Source organism: Botryllus schlosseri, chromosome 2 (genome assembly GCF_051294905.1).
Source record: "Botryllus schlosseri isolate E-star chromosome 2, Bs_hap1, whole genome shotgun sequence".
Classification (NCBI taxonomy): domain Eukaryota; kingdom Metazoa; phylum Chordata; class Ascidiacea; order Stolidobranchia; family Styelidae; genus Botryllus; species Botryllus schlosseri.
In genome coordinates, this window is record NC_137237.1 from 25617854 (window position 1) to 25636148 (window position 18295).

The 18295-nt window shown below is 40.3% G+C and overlaps 1 protein-coding gene across 1 annotated transcript; it reads left to right on the forward strand.

Annotated features, from left to right (window-relative positions):
- Window positions 1-2674: 2674 nt before the first annotated feature.
- On the forward strand, window positions 2675-12991 carry LOC145434315 (uncharacterized). Its single transcript, XM_080311683.1, has 12 exons — window positions 2675-2933; window positions 3104-3353; window positions 4640-4773; window positions 4837-4999; window positions 5066-5241; window positions 5302-5416; window positions 5479-5559; window positions 6201-6464; window positions 6529-6744; window positions 6988-7244; window positions 7597-9098; window positions 12835-12991. Exons 1-11 carry the CDS (start codon window positions 2879-2881, stop codon window positions 7647-7649), a joined length of 1764 nt encoding a protein of 587 aa, XP_080167809.1. The 5' UTR covers window positions 2675-2878; the 3' UTR covers window positions 7650-9098; window positions 12835-12991.
- Window positions 12992-18295: the final 5304 nt, after the last annotated feature.

Here is an 18295-nt window from a genome sequence, read left to right on the forward strand (position 1 = left end):
TTGTATGTTTCTCGCATGCTGGTTAAGCGGCAATCTGGTTGCAGCCACGGTGGGTGTTTCGATGTTCATAATATATTGGTGTGGCGTGGCGACTGGCGAGTAATTTCTACAAGGTAGGCCTACACTACTTGCATACAGTCTTCACAAGTAGCGTATCCCAAAGGCTAAGCAAATACATGAATGCCATAGCTTCAGTCAATAATAAGGTACGGACCTGGTGTAACTGATTCCGTCAGCAAAAACGCGACGAAAATTTGAAAATAATAAGTAATATTTTACGAATGAGAATATATATAGCGTTTGCCGTCACGCCATCTCTTAAAAATACTGCGACCAACAGAAACATGCAGTATTTTAAGTGACTAAAGAGGTCAATTCAAAGCAAAACCGTCATTTAACAGGAACTGTATAAGGAGCCAAAGCAAATTTGCTATAAAAATAAACGCCAAAATTGGTTCTACCTGATCCGTAAAATCACTCATTCAAGTCGCCGTGATCGAAGTTAACATCTAACACCACCTGTCAAAGATAATCAACATTCCGATACAAGATAGAATTATTGCCTTTGTATTCGCTTATGTTGTTGTTTATGGCACTCAGTGATATCTGTTAGGGCAATTTCTATTGATATAATATAGTACCCGATAACACGATTCTTATCGACGAGAGATGTTTCAAGATATCCCGGCATCAGTTCCAAGTTGACGATATTCCCGTCATTTCGTGATCATATCGTAACACGTTGGCGAGAATCGTAATTGAAGACGTCAAAACGGAGCTAAGGAGACAGGTTTCAATTATGCAAGAAAAAACAGGGTTTCTATAACCTCGATAATTTACAGAACGTCGATAGGTAACTCAGACTTTGCGGACAACGCTGTCATGAGTTGTATATTTATATGTTTACATCGTCTCTCTGTATTCGTATCTGGGCTATTGTTGTTTTAATCCGAGTAGCATGAAACGCACAATAGATTTACTCTGGCTTGAAAGCCTATGACCTTGCGTTATGATTATCCGAAATATTGTTGAACAGATAATCCCGAAAATCATACTTTTTCTACTGATCGACAGGTTGGCTCAACCCATTTTCAAACTTACTTTGAGATTTCGAAGATGTAGCAATCACACGATACATTTTTGTCACGGAATTAGGAGTGAAAGAAAATAAAAAGGAAATGCGAATAATATTATTATTATATTCTTTATTCAAGGTAAAACTGGTAAATACACATATAATCCGGGGAGAAACCTTCCCCTAAGAAAAATGATGAGATTGAAGTAAATTTTTGAAATTTCAGTAATAGAGTCAAATTGTTATTCCTTTATGCAATACATGAACAGGTTAGACTACAGAATTGCAGTGTATGAAGAATTTGCAAGGGTTATTATTAATTTAATTGTCACAACACAGTGGCGCTTATCGCCTTTCTCATGCTATTTGCGCCACGACACGAATTTTTTGTAATGTTCATATTATCTTTGACTGTCGTAATCTTTTGGCGACGACGTCAGTCTCTCTCGCTCCCATGCGTCTCTGCTGCCGACTTGTAGCACTGCTCTCTTTCAGTCTGGGCTACTTCAATGCGCTTGGCTACCGTAGTAATGAAATCGGCGATGAGGAGCCCAGAGAAATCACCGACACGTAGAAGATGGTCGGAAACGGTATTCGAACCCACTTCCATTGGTGTCGTGACAGCAGTGCTTAACCAACTGCGCCACTCGCCTCCCCCGATTAAATGAGATAGGATGTTCGCGTTCGGTTTCATAATAGCTTTATTTTTTCCTATTAGGCTCCCCCCGAAACTTATGTGCACAGGAGGCGTAATAAAGAAGCATACATGCCGATGCTTTTCGTGGAGTAAGTATAGGGAACATTTGACGACAATAATTGCATTTATGACAAATAATTGTCTTACTGCACGTAAATTCAAGGGTGAAATTCCTGTGTGATAGTGATACGGTTTTTGAGCTCATCATGTTCACTGGGGCGCATTAAGAAATACTCCCAGACAAAGCAAATTTGCGCAAATCGCCAGTCGGAATTCGCCGGCATCGAGGGATATTGCCACGATCCATACAAATTTGGGTGTACCTTTCATTATAGTCAGGCGGCAGAGACAAGCAATAGGATGGACGAGTGATATCGTTGCAATGGTTTGCACTGCTGTAGCAACTGTCTTGTGTACACAGACGGACAAAGTGTTTTTCGATGAGAATCAGATTGAGGTGATTCGCTTCCGACTCTATCAAGTTTTTGTCTGGCCGTAGGTGTTTTGACATTCTGAAAATGCGGTTCGAAAATATAGATGTAAAACGTGTGGGAGCAAAAACGTAGTCTATAATTACGGATTGGCTATGCATCTTTACTGGCTGTAAATAGCATGTTGCGGATTGAGTAGATATGTTGAATTGATTTTTACGGGTGTTATAATTATAGGATTAGAAAATATTCCCATGGAGCTGATGTCTACCAGATGACTTCTTGGTAGGAAGTTGCTTGAAATGCAATAACAAATGCGAAATTGTAAATTATGTCGAAAATTTATTGGATGTGGTCGTTACAAACAAAATATGGAAGACGATTGCGTCACCATAAATGCGAAGACGATATTGTTTGGATTTACGAGAAAAAGGAAGGCGAAAAAATGAACGGGTATCGGCGCATAATAACCAGCGGATATTCCGATTTCTATCAGACCAATCTTCCGAGTATAGAAATCGAGTCACAGGAAATAGCGGTGTTCTTCAGTGAATGGTATCTAATATTACTTTCAATCGCAGATTATAAATAAGTTATTTACGAGACAATATTTATTTTTGATTTGTCATAAGTCTATCATTGCCATTGTGATACTGCAAGCATCTTCGAAGAAAAATGGAATCGTACATGACATTGGTTACTATTGGAGTGTTTCTTTATGCATCTACAGGTAATTAAATCGTTGTAATTTCGCTATTGCTATAATAACAGTCCAAATTAATTAAATCTACCACATAAAATCAAATTTATAAGCGATATATAGAGTCGATATTCAACTGTGTCGTGTCATAGGCCTTTCTTATATACTGATGGTTATAACCTGTCTAAATTATCTTTTAGTTTCATCATACTCTTCAAATGATGGGAGGATGATAAATTTTCTTCTGGAGAAGCAAAGCGCAAATTTTGCGCAATTATATAATGAACATTTGATGCGTTTGCGACGATCAACTAGGAATTCGGCACAATCGCAATCGCAATACCGTATGGGAAGATGTATATTCGAAGATTTTCTGCGAAGCGCTCAGACTTGTACCGCAACATTTTATGAGAGTGTCAGATCTGCCAACGCTACGCGAAGCCAGTGCAAGTAAGCAGATTTACACGATAATCTTCCGAGTTTTTCAATTGAGCGCGCCCGTCCGTTTAATATTTCCGTATGTATATTCATTACATCATGCGCGTTACCAGTGAAACATGAATTTTCACGATGGGCTGTAGAATATATCGAGGGCGCAGATATTTGGGGCGCAAACTGTTTGATCAGGGTTGGTGTCAACCTGTAATTTGAAACCGCAAGATATTCCGAGTATACCAATAGATTTCACGGAAATGTCAGCGGAGATACGGGAAGAGTGAAGTAATAGTTGGTAATGCAAACATGTGAGAAGCCTGCAGAAGCGAGATTAATAATGACAAATTATCTCCCAGTAAAAGTAAAATATACTGTCCACACCCACTGTGCAGAAGTCGCATTGTGAAAGACCTTCTGTAGGCTCATGTAGGACTTGACGTGCCTATATCGGCCTAGTCTTCCCACTACGTTTTACTGGACGTTAGCCGGAATATTAATTACCATGTTTGTTCAGTCCTTGGAGCGTAGCAAATGCAAATCACAGACGTTTGATCGTTAATCAATAGCAATGCTATAGCGTAATGGTAGAGCGTCCAGCCTCTTGCTTGGTATAGTCAGTACGTTTAATTCCTCGCTCTGTCTGAAGAAAGGCTATACCTAATCTAGTACCCGTGGCTCCCCGGCGCCGAGAATATCGCGGTATTGTCGGGACAAAAATAAAATGGCGGTGCTGACATCATAACCTTTTCGGATCACTATCGTCCATGCACAATGCACATCGATGGTGAAGATGAAAATAAACGGCCTTCGGCCCGGGGCATTTAGCATTTTATTGGCGAATATTGTCGTGCTGGCGAATTCCATGTCGGCAATATGTCTGATTTGTGAGCGTTATAGGATTGTCTCAGGCGAGTATGAGTTTTACAAGGAAGGGCGATGTATATTTCCTCATACGAAAACCAGCTCTTAGGATTGAAGTCAGATGAATGTGTGATCCCACTAGCCTTGCAAAAGTGGGCCATTATGACTTCATATTTTCAAATGCGTTCACGCGAAATCGAAATCAGATGTGAAGGCGACGATTTACGGCTAACGTATTTCACTTGCAATTTGCGAAGCTTTCCTGCATATCATCTTATTTTTCCGTAGATATATACCTTTGTTGTGCTATAGTTCTATACCTATGCCCATTTCAGACCATTTGTTGACTTAAGCATTGTTTATTCATGTTTTAACGACTCACGAATGAGCGCCCTCTACGCATGCTCGTTGATTGATATATAGGTTTTTATCTTTTGCAGGGATACTTTTGAAACACTTCAGTCGTGTATGATGAGAACTCTTACGAATTGCACCAAGGCATCCTTTTTCGATCGAGGCGGTTTGTTTTCCGGCAAAACTGAAAGACTACAACGGAATTTCCTCACATTCTTAGGTACGTGTTTGGTTATATACACCAACGATTCCTTTGTCATAATGAAAACATATTTGGTTATAGGAGATCAGGACTTCTGGTGTGTTAAGGGAGGTTTGGGAGTTTCCAGCGAATTCCTTCCTCAGGGCTATAACTGTGATCCAATGTTTTATCACGCGAGCGAAAGTTGCACCACTAACTACCGAAAAATGTTTAGAACAAATGCAAGGAACAACAGACTTTGCAAGTGCGTACTAAGTAAGGCGCGAATGTAACTATGTATTGTTTATATTTGCTTTTATTTTCCATGCAGGGAATACGAGAAAGCAAAGAATTGCTATGTTGAAACGCTCTTTCGTCATTGCTTATTTGATAGAAAAGTTCGCTACGCTGTTGAAATCATGGTCCAAATGTCGGATGATTTACAGCCTTTCTGCAAACGACCCATCGAACGAGAAGAGGCTATCCTTGACAGATTGATTCTACACAGTGAGTGAGGCATAGACTATCGTTATCACATCATTATGAGCAATAGTTAACATTTCGCAGAATCATGTCCTCCGTATTCTCTCACTGATGTTGCATTTGCCTTGGACGTCACCAATGGCACCGCCAGGAAGCAATTTGTTGTCATGAAGCGAATGGTGGAAAATGTCGTAAGAAGGTGAAAACCAATTATTCGGTTTTTATTTTGAAATATAGACTGAATCGTCATTTACGTTTCAGGATGGATTACGGGCCGAGGGGGATACAAGTGGCTGTATTTCAGTATGATAATCAAGTGCGGAATATACTAAAATTTGGAAGGTGTGATGTTTTTCTTGTAGAACACGGATGTATATAATTTGTATTAAATTGGATGTTTTCGAGATCAATACTCCAAAACGATATTTTTATGTGATCTTTCTAAGAAAGCTTTTGAACTAGATGATCAAAGGCTACTGAAAACTTTATTGAGAGGATATGTAATGTGATAAAAGCGATGACCGTAGTCGAACAAAAAATAATCGGGATACAGAGAGAGAAGAGAGAAGGGGGGATTCGTTTTCGCCTGCACCATCGAGATGCTTTTGACGACGGAGGTGCGATACGACCGTAAGGTCATCTAGTCAGCACCCCCGCTTTTTTTCTCCTCCATGCTATCCGTGGATGCTGAGCGCATAGCAGGATAGCTGCGGATACCAGTTTTCGAATCTTTGGTCTGACCCGGTCGGGGATAGAACCCACGACCTACCGATCAATAAACCGGACGCATCACACGCCCTATCGTAGTAGACCGTAGTTTCTTCGCATTCGAATGTATCTCAGATAACAACGTAAACGAAAACACTGTTTATAAGATTTCACGGAAATTCTAGTACCGATTCCCAAGTGATATATAGATAGCATAGGATGTAGTAATAAAAACGGTTGTCACTTCGACTATAATTCTGTGTTCTGATTCCTAGGAGAATGCCCAAACCCACATTCCAAAAACTCGTCCGAAGGATGACGCGAACCAGATCAGGGTTAAAAAACAAAGCACGCCGGTTGACTGGTCGAGCTCTTTCGAGCCTTGGAGGAAATACATTCTCACCCGGGAAGTCCGGCGAACTTTTAAAAAAAAACTACAAATCCGGGCAGCGACCGCACAATCCGGCCGTACTGTTCGTTATGACGTCTGGCCGCAGTGATGATTCTCTTTCCGCGGGGCTTGAAATTTTGAGAGACAGGTAATATTTCTATTTCACACGGAAGAATGCATATTTTTAACACGGATACAATATGTATTTTCAGAAATGTCCACGTCGTGTTGGTTGGTCCTTCCGCAATTGAACGCACGCCTCAAGAACCTAGAAAAACTGCTGCGTCATCGCTAGCCTGGTCTGGACCTTCACCTGCAGGCAGTCACATCATCGATAGTAATCGCGTGATCGTCACTACAGATTTCAAGTTTAGAGATGTCCGAACAATAGGCGAGAAACTGGCTGAAGAAATTTGCAAAGCCGATAGGTAAAATCAGGACTGAATTACAGTTCACACTATCTCCTGAAAATAGAGCATTAATGTAGACTTGAAAAATCGCTTGTTTCGTCGAGGAACAGTAATCATTTACTTTTATTAAGCTTCAGATTGAAATCGAATGAGACCGGATAGTGTTGTTACAATTTTCAGTTAAATCATTGCACTAATAAATATGCGTATAGTAGCAACATTTTAAAGGGTGGGCTAAAATACGCTCCATTTGTATTGCAGGCTCCGACAGTTACACAGCAGTGCAACTGCAATGGTTGTGGAAGGAGAGATGGAAAACTCGCGTTTCGCTGATCGTGATCTTCTGCATTTGTTCGAATTGACTCCAATCGTGTCTACTGCGGTCACGCCGACTTTATCAGCAGAAACCATTCCATATGGAATTTTGCCACCCCGCCCAATATATGAAGGTGGTATGGATGGAGATTTGTTCATGCCAAGGCAATTGCCTTCGAATAGATGGCCATTTTATATGAACGGTTAGTATCGTAAGCATGCGGCACTACACACACATGCAAAATCTGAAAGCCTTTGTTAGTTGGAGGCGATCACATTTTAAACTGATGAATGTAACGATGTTGTTGTTTGTATTCTTTAGCCATGCGGTTGTATGAGATAGACATCGTTCCAAGATATAAAATGTTTTAAATACGTAAGACAATAGACGGATTGTTAAGCGAAGTGGCACTGATACGAGATACAATACTAAATCCATTCAGATATGGCTATACTTAATAACGGGACATTTCCGGAGCCTGAAACTTCAAAGAGAATTATACAAACAAAATACGTAGGCCGTGGTATTTATAAGAAATAATTTTCTTATTTCAGATAATGAATATCACTCGGAAAGCAGCATGAGAGATGATTTCTTCAGAAAGTGAAGCATATGGTTGGATACAACATTTGAATCACTGTTCGATCGTCCATTGGCAACGCAATGCTGTCATTAGTCAATTCCAAATGCCGTCTGGACATAACCGTTGACAACAAAGAGGTTGCTGCAAGCATACGACATCCGGTGGAATGTGATGTCATCAAACACTTTTAACTAGCGAAGTGAGAGTGATGTAATGGGAAATTGAACGCAGCTGAAACATTATGAACGGCGAACTGCGCTCGCGTTTTGTTGATGTTGAGCACAGATACCGCGAGATCTGATTCATTGATCTGACAGCAAATCCGGTTTTGAAATTAGCGCGACAAGAATGGTAGTATTCATCGTCGAATGGCTGAATAACGTGAACTTCATATTGCATAGACAATATTGTCATTTCATACACGAAAGTTTGTTTATTTTTCTAATTTTAGTGCTGTGCGTTTATCATTTTCATGCCGTCGCCATAGATGCATCCGCATTATCAATCCTCCTATGCTTTCATTTTTCGAATAATAATAATGCAAATTTATTAAGTTTAGGCTTCTCGTAGTCGTTAGCCTAATATGCAAGGAACTCTGTTTTTATGCTTACCAATGCGGGTTTCAGACATCACTTCGCATGAGTCAGTGACCCTCTGATCAATGACCACCGCTTATTCAGCAAAGAAAATAAGTTCGGAATAGTCATCGCTGAATGGACTGTGCTGTGATTGTATCCTAGTTGCTCGTTTATGACGATACGTCAAATAATGAGACGCGAAGTAATTCAGAAACTGGTAATACAGTTTAATGATGTATTCATATTTATTACTCGAAGATTTTCGAACTAACGCTCATCAGCTAAAATACGAATTTAAAATACTCATCTAAAAAATTACGACTTCGAACAGAGTAAAATTTCGAATTCAAAATACGAGGGAGACACAATGCAGAACAAGTTAATTAGTGATTTTCAAATGATGCACCAAGTGTTTCATTGCCATATACTACAGATTGGCGAATTGTAATAACTCTGGACTGGAGAACAGGCAAATAAAATTATCTGCGACCCTTTTCCGAGATAGAGAGCCTGTCCTCTCGATAGTTGGCAGCTGTTGAGTTATCAAATGAAGTAAATGCTTACCGATGGAAGTATCATGATCCAAGGCCTGATTGTATTCAAATGCCAACGGATTATTTTGCTCTGACTTCGATATATATGTTTTGATTGAGGGTGGAATATATGTTGTTTGATACGTCCACGGGTATAGTTCTCCCCACCTACGCACAATCACTGTGGTACCGGTAGCTGCATTCATACCGATGCAAGGAAGGAGCGCAAGTATACATCACGAGCAACTTCTTGACGAGTTTCATGGGGTTTACAATCGTTCGAATGACGCAAACTTTTATCAACTGCCCGTTTGATGGCGTACTCACGACATCCATATTTTGTAAAAATATCTAGAACAGTGGTTCTCAACCTTTTTGTCTTCGCGGACTCCTTTCGGAACGTCACGGACCCCGTGGACCCCCACCAAGTTTTACTTCAAATCGTGCAACCGTCATCTCTGATTTGTGCAATAGGCCTAAACAAGCAGGAATGGGCGACTTAATTTGATACTGCAAACTACCTACTAAAAGACGGACCTACGGGGCTCGTTCACTTTCGGACCAAAAACACATTTTCTCCGTAAGGCTGTAGTCAGTTTGGTCCTCAAGTGAACGAGCCCCGTGTCCTGGTCCGGTTTCGTCAAATTCCGATTTGATTATTAGGCTTCAAGTACTTCGGATATGCGACTATCTTACCCGTCAATCTATTCGATACACACTGACATAGGTCTGTTTCATAACTGAAAGTAATTGAACTACTGTGGTGCAATTACTTGAAAGTTGGGATGTAGATGAAGCCATACGAGCAAGTCTAGTATAGCTAGCATCGGATTATCTATCGAACATTCGTATTATTTGAATATGTGAGTGGCGGTAATAAAATTCAATATTGCTTTCAGATCTACATTGATCGCAGTGGAATTTATAACTCCAACACTTTTCGTGTGCACCTTATCAAGAGTTAACGGCGCAGGAATGATTGCTAAATGTAGATCTGCTTCCCATCTGTCTCTGTCTCTAAAATTGACCAATCCTTGTTTATGCCGGCAGGAGTAGTTTCTATACAATCTAAAAATTGTCCATTAATATATAGGCTACCGCTAATTGTCCGTGTAATATATAATTTGATTTTCTGTCGTGTCTTTATTATGATTACCGGTACAGCTGATTTGCCTAGCGTTCCGTTTTATTATTGCATTGTTACGCCACACTTTGCCAATTTACGTAGGGATGGTATTATAGAGGATGTACATCCTCTATAATGGTATGAACCTGAGGTTCACGTTCGCGTTCTGTGTGTGAACCTTGGAAATTTAGAGGTTCGCGTTCACAACAGAACCTTGGTAGGTTCTGCACTGTGAACCTTTTTTGATATATTACAATTTTCACTTCATTATGACATCTTTGGTTCGAATTTATTGCATTTCAACTGCAGGCCACTCTATGGATGGCGCTGGCAGCATAAGAAATCAACACAAAACGAACATGCACCTTGACAATCTCGAAGACTTTACTTGCGTTGTTAGAAAAGTTTGCTCGATATATATATCCATCTTTCCGTTTGTGAATATTTAGTGACTCTCTGCTGTAAGGTTGGCCCGCAATCACAAAACATCACGAGCAACATACACTACATGTATTCAGCGAATGATGCTTATTCAACCAATCAATGAGATTCATATCGTTTTTTGAGGTAACAAATCTAGCAGGCCTTCGGGGTCAATGTTGACTTGATATGTTTATCATTAAAACCAAATCCGTGCGATTGAGGTGTTCGCTACAGCTGTATAACTTGTGGGGTAGCCTAATATCGGTAGCAAGTATAGAAACCTGTTTTACACTTTGTTCAATATCAATAATAGCAATACCCGGACGCCGAATACATTTTCCGGTCTGGTCGAGGCCGTTAAGGCGTAAGCCTATATTCCCTGGCAGGTTCTCGTCGAAATTGTTGGCAAAGCGACGGATTTTATGGAATTAATATATCATTTGATTGCCTCAGTTGATACATTTAGCGACGTTTAAAACGCCAATATGCTCTTTAGCATTGTGGCACTATGTGGCCCGAGTCGTCGCTAGATATCGTGTACAATGTACATTAATATAGGCTATCACTTCATTGAAAGATAGGGTTGGAATTAGCAATATGACGTCACGTGACGTCATGAGGTTCACGTTCGCGTTCACACAGAACCTTTCAAAAAGGTTCGCGTTCACACGAACCTGAACCTTTTAGAGGTTCACACCATCCCTACAATTTAGCTTTCGTTTGGATCTCTTTCCATAATCTAATCATGCTTCATATTGTGCCGAATAGGCACACGAAAAGTCTTCGAGTTACTAAATTCTACTGCAATGAATCTATTCTGAAAGCAATATTAGTATTTTGTCGACTATCTGTGCTTCTACTGCAAATCGTGTTAATAATGACGGATTTTGCCCAACGTTAGGACATTTTCTAAAGCGACCTTATGATTAAAATTTCATAAAGATCGATTGATTCATTCGTTTCAAAATCATGGGTGTATGACTGAGTTTCCAATACGAGAGGAGGGGTGGGGTGCAGTGTAGTCTATCCCCTTACGCATGGCTGGACAATGCATATTCCTTAGATTATATATAATATAATAATCCTAATTTTTCACAAATACAGTCTTCAATTTAAAAAGTTCAATTTCTCGGCTTTTCAGTTTGCGCAAATATGGTTCAGCTGCGGAGAGAAATTATTGTATCAAAAGACCTTCAAACTCGATCAAACTTGCCTCCAAACCAGACGTAGGCGTGTTCTACGTGGTAGAATCATAGAATTCGTAGTAAGACTGTTAATTTGCTAGTTAATAGTTTTTTTTTATGAAATCTGATGGTCCTATGGACATTTCATGAAGCAATATTTGGAGTGTACAAGAACTCCTTGAAGAAACAGGCTTTCCAGCGTACCAGCCAAGAATACCAGACAAGAATTCCCTCATTTTTGTCCAATGAATTATTCTGAGAAACCAAAATTGACGTATCATAGAAAGAATAGTACATTGAAGTCATACACGAAATTGTGAGAAGAAGATTGTCACTAGTAGGTTGACTTGTGACGCTCGTTACCACGCAAAAGAACTCTTCAGTAACTCAGTGAGTGAATCCGAGCGCTGTGTAGCGTATCCGGCAAGATTATGATAAACGCTCTAAGCACATCCGAGATCTCACCCCTTAGAGACGTTACAAATGCATGGTCTTCATAGTCGCCCTTTACAAAGTTGCCCGAAATGGCGAGGAAGTTGCCTTAGAGCTAGAAGCGCATATGATATACAGCGCAGATCGAGTATGCATGTCAATCGGGCAACATCTCGAGAAAGTGACCGGGCAACATTCGGCCAAATGATTACTGTAGGCATAGTGATAAATAGTCACAAAATGACTTTTCTTGAAAATAAGATCATACTGTTCATGTAGAGCTCGGGTTGACTTCTATTATTTCAAATCGAATTCTGCAACTGCATTTCTTGAAACATATGTGGTCGTGTCTTGAAAATTTGCACCTTCGATTTGATAGGAACGAGTGCCGAAAATCCATTTGCACAAATATATGTGGTGGCGAATGTAATAATAGCACATAACGCTTTCGACGACGCATATGGGTATAATCGCAACAAATATGGCACCAAAATTTACAAACGCAATTTTAATGAATATATACCGTCAAGCCTGGTCTTGTCTATCCAGCATTCTATCTTGAAGTTATCATGGAAAAAAGGGCTATGTATCACAGGAGAGAAACGATTTTTGTAAACATTTCGAAGTCGCCGTGATTGACCTTACTCATCCAACTTTTTTTCCACAATTCCCGACAAAACATTTCTAAACAGCAAAATGTTTGTATCAGTAGGCTATTGTCAATTAAAATGAGTCTGCACAGTGTAGGATATTTCATCTCAGATGGCCATTCTGTTAATGTAAGCTCTGTAGTTTTACTAGTAATGAAGAGAAACTGCCTCGTGATGTTCTGAATTTAAAACAAAATTAGTTTATCAATTATTTTGAGGCTTCGCGGACCCCCTGAAAATGCTTCGCGGACCCCCGGTTGAGAACCGCTGATCTAGAATGTAGCCAAGTTCAGAATTCAACCTATCGTCGAAGCAAATCATCAGCACCATCAGTGCCAAGCAAATTATTTTGCGGCGTTTTGAGATGGAATAGTTCGATCATACGTATTAACCTTCCAGTGAATGTTGCCTTTCTATATAAACAGACGTCAAACAATTTATCGCTTCGTTTTTCTGCCAGAACGCCGAGGAATCACAGGCAGTTTTTTCTTCTTTTTTGTGACGTAATATTCAATTCGGGCTCAGATTCACAATGGGAAATCTGGAATATGTCGTCTACATATAGCGATTAGCGAGAGCTTATACGGTAACGAGGGAAGAGGTTGTCTTCACGAAAACTCACAAATATATTCGCTAAGATCGGCCGAGCGGGGAACGCACAGCTATACGCTATCGTTCTGCCCTTGCATGGCATTGTTGAAGCTAAATCGAACGGAGCAAACCACGTTTCTCATCACTCATCAGCTCTATGAAATGTCGCTCATGAAATTGGGAGTGACATCATCAGCGTGTGATTGTAGAGTACGTCAGAGCAAATATATCCACTGTGTCTTTTATTAGCACATTATTAGTGAAAAGGCTCTTCAAATAGGGTTACCATACGTCATCCTTCAGGAGGATTTGTCCTCTTTTTTGAAGAAATGTTCTCCCTTCGCCCAAATCTCTTCGTTTTTAGCCTAAAATACCCTAAATGACCACGAAAGATAACGGGCTACGCGGAAGTCAAATCCGAAAAATGATTTTTTATTTTACTTTATTATTTAGTCAACACTGCATACCAATATGAGGTGAAAGAGGGTGTTTCGGTAGTCAAATCGGAAAAATACCTTTTTGTAGTCAACCCAATGAAATTGGTTGTGTAGGGTTTTCTATTCCGCTTCAGTAACTTTTGGAGCCAGTCAAAAGTGTCCTCCTTTACAAATCTCAAAGTATAACCCCACTTTAAATCAAATTAGACAAGACAATTATAGGATGCAGATAGGCGTAAGCGTCGTACCTCATCGTCAATGGTTAATGATTCGCGTACGCAGTGGGAGCCACACAGTTCGTGAGCAGGCTCAATTATCCAATTTGCTAGCTTGTTCACTCTTAGCGAAACGACTGTGTATTCCCACCTGTGTATCACCCCTTATATACGTATGTGAATATACACCCATGGCACACGAAACCAGAACCAAGCTCAGACTTATACAGCGGTATAAATCGAGTACATTTCAACCCAAATTTTCCATACGTATAGGAACGTATGTACGGTAGGCTACATATTAGTGCGGAGCCGGATTGGATATCCGGCCGTATTTTTTCAATTTTGGCCGGAGCCGGATCAGTACTTTTTTGACACGACCGGAGATGGATGAGTACTTTTTTGATCCGGCCAGAATATTTATAGATAAGCATGACTTTTTTTCAACTAAATAACTACCAACCAACCAACCAACCATACGCAAGTAACCGCCAAGCCAGTGCGAAAATAAACGAGCCATATTTATAAATTCACGGAATCACCGTACCGTGTAGGGACTAGGGCGATGCATGGACCGGAGCCGGATTGGATATCCGGCCAGACTTTTTCATTTTTGGCCGGAGCCGGATCAGTACTTTTCCTGATACGACCGGAGCCGGACCAGAGAATTGAAAAACAGGATCGGAGTCGGACCAGAGAATTTGTCGATCCTTTCCGCACTATAATGTATATGCAATATGCATATGTCCTTTGAGATGAAATGGAAAATCCGAACGTGTGAGTTGCCACTTGTACGAGCTGAACCCGCAATTATGAGTCTCCCATTCGACGAGCTCTAACAGCTACCAAGCGACTATACACAATACACATGAACACGGACAAAAGTTATTCTTAACAGATCTTGTTAGATTGTGACGGGTAATTTGCACTTTATGCTGCAAACGACAGGGTGGATTGATAAAATGCACGTTCCCATCTTGCTTCTTCGAAAACATCATGAACACGAAATCTAATGCGTTCTAAGACAAAAATCACGTGTCACAAGAAGAGAAAAACTACTCAAAACAGAAGTAACTTCAAGTTTTCACGCAAAATAGTGTCGATGTGATAGCTTTGGCCACCAACTTCTATTTTGAAAACTGTACGAGTAAGGTTCTTTCGAATTCCAGTAAGTTTTTCATTTCTTGATCTAATCTGCAATCCCTTTCCTTGTCTTTTTGGAAAGCTTCAAAAATGTCTGAAGCAGCCGGGTCAGTGAACAAGGAAGCACTGACATCATCCATGTGTTCATCGGAATTAGGGATATCTAGATCGGAATCAATCGAATTGCATTTCTCTTCTACGTGTTTCATATCAGTGGAAATGGCGATGCGTCGTTCGTCGAAGTTTTTGACATTTTCGCCTATTGTCATTTGATCAAAATACAGCTCGTAGGCCCTTTGAAAGAGCTGTGATTCATAACGACACTGTTGTTCCCACAGACTCTCCTCGCCTTTAGCGTTGTCGATGAGATCTTCTTCCTGTTGTAGTATATGATCTAGTTGCGATTTCATCGCTTCGATGGTGTCCATTCGTTCGCGTATATCTCCGGTGTTGCAGTTAATGTAGTTTATCCAAATCTTTAGCGTTTCTTGCGCTTTCCTGCATCGACACTGCTCGTCATCGTATTTCGAGCCGAACTGATCCGCCTTCGATTGGATGCAAGAATTAGCCCGCCTGTGGCCGTATATGATATCAACGTTGTGCTTCTTTTGGTCTCTAAGACGTTGCAACGATTCGCGAACGACTGATTCATTCATTATGGAGATTATAAAATCTATCCAGAACGCGACAAAATCATACACTTTACATCAGAGGTAGCAATTACATAGCTATAGTAAATCGCGAGGTCTTTTCAGCAGACCGCGCAGCAATACTAATCATAGGTTATATTGGGCGAAACGGGCGATATTGACATTCATGCTTTGCATGAAAAAACACAGACATTTGAATTGAAATGAATAATCTGGTGAAATATATGAGATTAGGACGAAAAATAGGCTTCACAATCAAAGATACCGGCTATCGTTACTTAGTTTCAATGTACGATGCACCTATGCGACGGCACGTTAAACAGACCATATTACACAATCTTGTGAAGTAGGCGATCGAATGATTCTCAATATTAGTTCTTGTTAACTCAAATATCCCTATATAAGCGTCAAGCTAAACCCGCAGCTCGAGTAACTATTGCACTGTTGTTTATGCATGAAAATGAAGCGCAGTATAGGCTGTGGCTACAGTAGGCACTGAGGCGAATGCATAACTTATACTCCCAAGAATAGAGAAAGTCGGTCCATGCGAATTTAAGGTGATATAATGAAGGATTTGAATATCAATTCATTCCAGTGCAAGTTTTATTTGAACCTCAGTAAACATGTTAAAACTGAGCCTCCGCGAAAACTACCGGTACCGCACCGTATGATATAATCAGCGATGAGTTCAACGCCAACAACGCAATATCCATTTGGAAATGGATACCAAAATCGAAAACTACATTAATGTTAACAATTATTGCTACTTTTTCAGATCAGATGAACATAACCGACCAGAGGGATAATACGAAACCTTGCTCTGACTCAGCTTTTTATTCATGACGATTTCTAAGATTCAAGGTGTATGTAAAGTGATTGTGACGCAATAATTTGAAGTTGGAATCACTGAGCTGTACTAATGACTGTGACAGTGACAGATATGATCAATTGAAAACGGGGATGGTCGCCGGAAAATGTATGGATCAGAGATAAGATGGTCATTCATTTTGATTAATTATGTAACTTTCCGAAGTATTTCGGCCAGTACACCAGATTTGGATTTAGTGTTCATAGGATTACGATTATCGGATTTGGACTCGGATTCGAAACTCAATAGAAATCGTGATGACTTTTCCTGTAATCGTGAGTATTCGTAATTACTTTTCAATGTAGTTCCCATCGTCATTTGCTGTTTCAGCAGTGACTATAATCTAGGGCAGGGGTTCTCAACTTCCGTTGTATAACGGGCCGCATTTCAACAGTTAATGACGCTGCGGGCCGCAGAACATTATTACCATGTATTTTTGGGCTACTAATAAATTTGGGCTTCTGTAGCCTATCTACCAATCGTATACGGGCATTTAGGACATTTTTATGAATTCTAAAGCATTGATGGACGGCGTTCGTAAGTTTGCAGTTGCTGTTTTTTGTGAGAATAAGTATCTTCCAGCGGCGCAAGTAACTCCCTTCATGGAGCGTGCATTGCATTCATGGAGCGTGCAAGTCGTTATATGCACCTTCGAACTCTTCCACTAGAAAACCAAACTCTCTGTTTCAATGCGTGGGCGAGCAAGCATTAAATTACTGTCACTTTTTCGGTACTGAGGCAATTATCACTTCAAGCTCGCAAATATATGAGAAGAAGTCTGGCGTTCGGTGTCATTTCTGAGCAAACCAATCAACCCTTCTCCTTTCATTCCATAGTGACAAAAGTCAGCTCTATCAAGTTGATGTTTTTCGCTGGTCCCTCCCCACTTTTGCCCCGCCAGCATTTCGTCTGCAAATATGCTTCCTCTGATAAATGTACCCAGATAATTAGCTCTGTAATGTATGTGGAGCCAGTGGATTAGTCCAATGCGAGGCTAGAGTAGTCTCCGCGGCAACGTGTTTCAGAACATGCGGTAAAAGATCGACTGACATTGCTGTTACTCATCTGGTCACGGTTGAATCAGACAACTGTAGCGTCGAAATTTGTCAGGTGATGTTGTCCTTGGCGCTAAGCGCAGGAAACAGCGAATATTCCCACAGTATAATAAAGTTTAATTGAAATACACCTTCTCTAGCAGATTTCTTCGGTTTAGGGTTATTCCAATCAATTTTGAACGATGCGCATGCAACGTCGTCGGCAATTTTAACAATGTCTCGAAATTTGAATTGCTTGGTTTGACACCTAGGTAGCAGCGTTTTTTCTAAGATCAGGTGATATGTACAACTCCAGAAGAAACTGTCGTGGTATCATTGTAAGCTTCGACCCTTCTGTACTACAAGTGTTCTTCGACAAATATGACACATTGGTTTCCGCTTATATCCGAGAAAGCAAATTAATTGTTGCGCGCAGAGTTACAAACCCAGTTTTCGACGTTTAATGTCCCGTTCCCTTTTCTTGTTTCTGTTCAAATCATTCGCGGTGAGTGAAACACTCTATAAAAGTGTACTACGAAGCGGGGTCCCCTTGAACCAGAGTCCAGCCGAATAGAGAGAGAGAGAGAGAGAGTTCTTTTATTCGTCAACCATGAAATATAGTAAAGGCAATGTCCACAAACATTCACGTCCAATAGTATACATTTTAAAAATTTTCCTAGCTATAATTTACACGGTATAGACTGGGAGACCCGATATGACCGAAGTCTTCTAGGCCGGAGTCACCCAAGCATATTGGCAGTATTAATTATAATATGGATCAATTTTTTCTCTCAGTCAAGTAGCAC

Excerpts from the sequence above, each read along its gene's own strand:
- LOC145434315 (XM_080311683.1), top strand. The coding sequence starts at position 2,879 with ATGGAATCGTACATGACATTGGTTACTATTGGAGTGTTTCTTTATGCA. Across the intron at positions 3,354-4,639 it reads GCTACGCGAAGCCAGTGCAA|GGATACTTTTGAAACACTTC; the intron begins GTAAGCAGATTT and ends TATCTTTTGCAG. Across the intron at positions 5,560-6,200 it reads AATATACTAAAATTTGGAAG|GAGAATGCCCAAACCCACAT; the intron begins GTGTGATGTTTT and ends TCTGATTCCTAG.